General features: G+C 41.2%; 1 protein-coding gene across 1 annotated transcript in view; it reads left to right on the forward strand.

The window, feature by feature from the left end:
- The first annotated feature begins 1,472 nt into the window (after positions 1–1,472).
- The window catches only part of LOC102212044 (acyl-coenzyme A thioesterase 2, mitochondrial-like), a 3,587-nt gene continuing 1,031 nt past the window's right edge, over positions 1,473–4,028 (forward strand). Inside the window, exons 1-2 of the mRNA XM_005729156.2 lie at positions 1,473–1,923; positions 2,295–2,482. Of these exons, the coding sequence (XP_005729213.1) occupies positions 1,473–1,923; positions 2,295–2,482 (639 nt within the window). The remainder of the gene's footprint in view (positions 1,924–2,294; positions 2,483–4,028) is intronic.

Raw genomic sequence — 4,028 nt, forward strand, 5'->3', positions numbered from 1 at the left:
CTGATACCCGACCAGATACAAACATCCATTCCCACCCTCATGCTCTCATATGTAATTACTCAACACTCACCCAACATGGAGATATATTCCTCTTGTTAAAAGACCCATATTCACAAGGCAGTCTTGTGAATACCCTCAAAGCTGCAGGACTGCTTTGAGGGTATAGAGAATGTAATTTGTGAACAACATTGAGAAATCAATAACAGTTTAACCCAGGGGTAGGCAACTACAGGCCTCAAGTGCCGGTGTCCTGCAGGTTTTAGCTCATTCAAATTGCTAAATTATCTCCTAAACGTGTCTTGACATTCTCCAGAAGACTGGTAATGAACTAATCATTTGATTCAGGTGCAAGACCCAGGGTGAGATCTAAACCCTGCAGGACACTGGCACTCGAGGCCTGGAGTTGCCTATCCCTGGTTTAACTGATTGCATGACAGAATATATCGTTAGCTTCATAGCATAAGTGCCTAAGTCATTTTTTGGTCAAATTGAGATTTTTGCCTAACTTTACTCCCCTACCACTGCTGCATCATCCTGTCCGTCTGCCTATGTCATCACAAAAAAATGACTTAGGCACTTATGCTATGAAGCTAACGATATATCAAATTCTGTGAACACATCATCCTGACAGGCAGGACTGTATGACTGGATCACTTTTTCCTGATTATCCTGGACTCTTTGTGCCTCTGTTATTTCCAGTCAGCTTGTGTTACCACCTTGCAAGTCTTATTAACTTTTAATTAATTGTGACTATGCATTGATGGCATGGATTTGGGACCTTTTGTCCTAATCAACATCTATTCAAATTTTTTGTTTTTAAAAGTTTAATTGTAAACAATGGAAGAGAAATATCACTTTGAAGTTGGTGTTTACCTTTTGAAGTGGCTGTGTGATCATGAAAACGGGAATCAAAACTGCCTGAAGTTCAACGAGTGACTGAATAATTGTACTGAACATAAAAAAAACCTTTAATGGAAATCCATGCAAACCATTTACTTAACTAGAAAGAAGTCATTACTGATGGGTGCATGGGAGGGTATCTGGTGCAAAGGTATCACACTAACAGTGGCTGTGCAAGAGCTGTTAAATATTAACAAAAAATAGTCAGAGTTTCTGTCTCGCTCTGGAAGATCATGCTGTGCTGATTTGCTGCCCAGTGTAAAATATTACTGCCACTGTCTGAAATGGATCTAGTATTAACATTATTGACAGAGAGTACAGTGGGCACTTGTAATGTGGTTGCTTGCTAATGATACATATTTAAACTGGCACATTTCTTGAGTGGAGTTTGGATTTGGGTTTCCTGCACTCAGAGACCAAACTGGGACAGTGGGTTGTTGGTGTAATTAATAAACATAATGTAATGTAATATGGATCGATCTGTCTCTGAAATTTCTTACAAAAAGTATTGTGTAAGGGGACTTTTTATCTTACATTCATAAAGTCCAATCTTTTTCTCTTTTTCAGAAAAGATGTCCTCTCAAGTGAGACTGAAGCTGCTGCCAAGCATCAAATGTATGTTTGATGAGCCCATTCAGGTGAAGGTGGCCGGGCTGAGGCCAAGGCAGGTTGTCAACATGAGAGCCAAATTAACTGATGACAAGGGAGTGGTGTTCAACTCCTCAGCCACCTACAGGGCTGACGGCAGTGGGGAGGTCGACCTGAAGAGAGACCCCTCGCTAGGTGGGAGCAACGTTGGAGTAGAACCCATGGGTCTGCTGTGTTCCATGAGGCCACATACCATGCACAAAATATATCTAAAGACAAATGCCATAAACCCCCAGGTGGTGAAGTTTTCTGTGCATGAGGAGGAGGGCAGATTACTGGCAGAGATGATGAATGAGAGGCTTCTGATGAGAGATGGGGTCACCAGGGTCCCCGTCAATGAAGGGAACATCCGTGGAGTCCTTTTCACTCCTCCAGGTACTGGAGGTGGTTCCTAGGTTTCTATGTTCATTTTAGTTCATTTAACATTAACCAGCTTTTAAATCAACATTGTTGAAATTAAACTTTAACTGTCATTCAGTCATCTGAAACTTCTAGTTCAAATTGTAATTTTCTCCCACCTTGCTTACTGTAGTTCACATTTCAGGTGCGTTTCTCAGTCCTCCACAACTCATGTCCAGTTAGTACAGAATGCAGCAAGACCTTTGTTTGAAAGACTGCTAACAAAAAATAGCTGACTGTCACATATTACACCTATTCTTGCGTCCCTTCACTGGCTTCCAGAGAAATTAAGAATAAAATTTAAAATATGACTTGCTGCTGATTAGAATCTTTTTTCTTTCTTCCAGGAAAAGGTCCTTTTCCTGCTGTGTTGGATTTGCCCACCTCAGTATCTGAGGCAAGACCCAGTCTACTGGCTAACAAAGGCTTTGTGGTTCTCTCAGTGGCGGTGTACAATAAGAAGGGTGACAATATCACAGAGACACATCTGGACCACTTTGAAGAAGCAATGAATTTCTTAAAACAGCAACCAAAGGTGAGTTGCTCTAGTGCGCACAGACAGCAGAAAGATGTTTCATACTGAAGGAAAGTTTATGTCTCTATAAGCTGTGTATTCTCAGAGAGGAGAGTAAATTTGTAGATCACAGGTGGAATATCTGCTGTATTCCTGTAGCTAATGGGGATCTTAATTAGCTTAAGTGGAGTTTCAGAAATACTCTCATTTACATTCATTCAGATAATTGAATACATTTCAGAGAGCATAAAGCCTCAGCTTTACGACATATTTTTTTGTAATCGCACAAATCTTCTTGAGAAAACATGAATTGTTTCTATTATCACACACTAACATAATAATTTATAATAAATAATAATTTTCAAGATCAACATTATCAGCCCCCTGAAAAATTGACCTTTTTATTGATAGTAGAAGCCACTGCTGTGCAATGTTTGAGCTGTCACTTGAGAACGCATCACCCCAAAAACAGAAGAAATCCTTTTATAATTTTATAGAATAAGAAATGTTGAAGATCTCTAAGCAAGAAATAGATATACAAAGTTATCACAGCATTTCCAAGTTTCAATATGCAATGTTAAGAAATTCAGCCAAGACAGTCACACAGTACAGAACAAGCTTGGCAGGGTAGGAAGCAAAAGATTTCAAACACTCTAGAAAGAAAACTAGTGATAGATGTGTCTAAAGACCCCAGTACTACTGCCAAGACACTAGAATCTAGAATTGTAGTCTCAAAAAGGACAATCACGAGAACAAACAAAAATTTGCAGTGTGAAGTGAACCAAGGTCCATGCTAGAAGCCAATAAAATCTGGAGGAGCTTGAGAGATTTGCCAAAAGAGGAATAGACTGTAGAATGTAACAGCGGCTCTGCGTAGCGTGATAACGTGGTCATGGGGCCAAGTGGGGGAAATTGGGCTTGAAGGGGTAACTGTAGCATGGCTTGGTACATAGAGTGATCACACTGAGGAGCGAGGAGAGTGGAGTTAGAACTGTGGTAAAAGGGGAGTACTAGAAAAGGTGAGCATGGCTATATTTCTTGCTTACTTGCAGTTGGAGTGAAAGATGCTTGGAGGGAGAGGGGGCGTGAGTTAGACGGTGTGAGATGGCTGACCTGAGTTCCGTAGGTTCCGAAGGAGTGTGATGGCAGGAGGGCAGGCAGGTGAGGCAAGGAGAGATTTCCAGAGAAGAGCTGGGTTATCCGAGGTTCAAGAGATTAGCTTAATTTGGGGGTAAGGGTTTTGGAGGTTCCAGGAAAAGCTAGGGCACAAGAGAACAAGGTAAGAAAAGCACTTGGCAAATAACATGGAGCATTAGAGCCGGCTACCAACATGGAGTAGTTGACAAACTGTTGGAGAGGGAATATCAGTGTAAGGCTTAAATCTCTTTAGCCTGATTGCCTCAACTCAGCTCCAGGTGAGTGAAGCTGTTGGAGATATGACGGCCCTGCCCAGGGCCAGATACCAAGGAGACTCAAGACCCTGGTAGAAGTTTCCAGCCACTCACCCGGATCATGATAGCTTCACTGTGCATATATGAATGTGTTTATTTATTTAGTAATGGTAATA

The sequence above is a fragment of the Pundamilia nyererei genome, unplaced genomic scaffold (genome assembly GCF_000239375.1).
Source record: "Pundamilia nyererei isolate P.nyererei 1_Seehausen unplaced genomic scaffold, PunNye1.0 scaffold00031, whole genome shotgun sequence".
NCBI classification, from domain to species: domain Eukaryota; kingdom Metazoa; phylum Chordata; class Actinopteri; order Cichliformes; family Cichlidae; genus Pundamilia; species Pundamilia nyererei.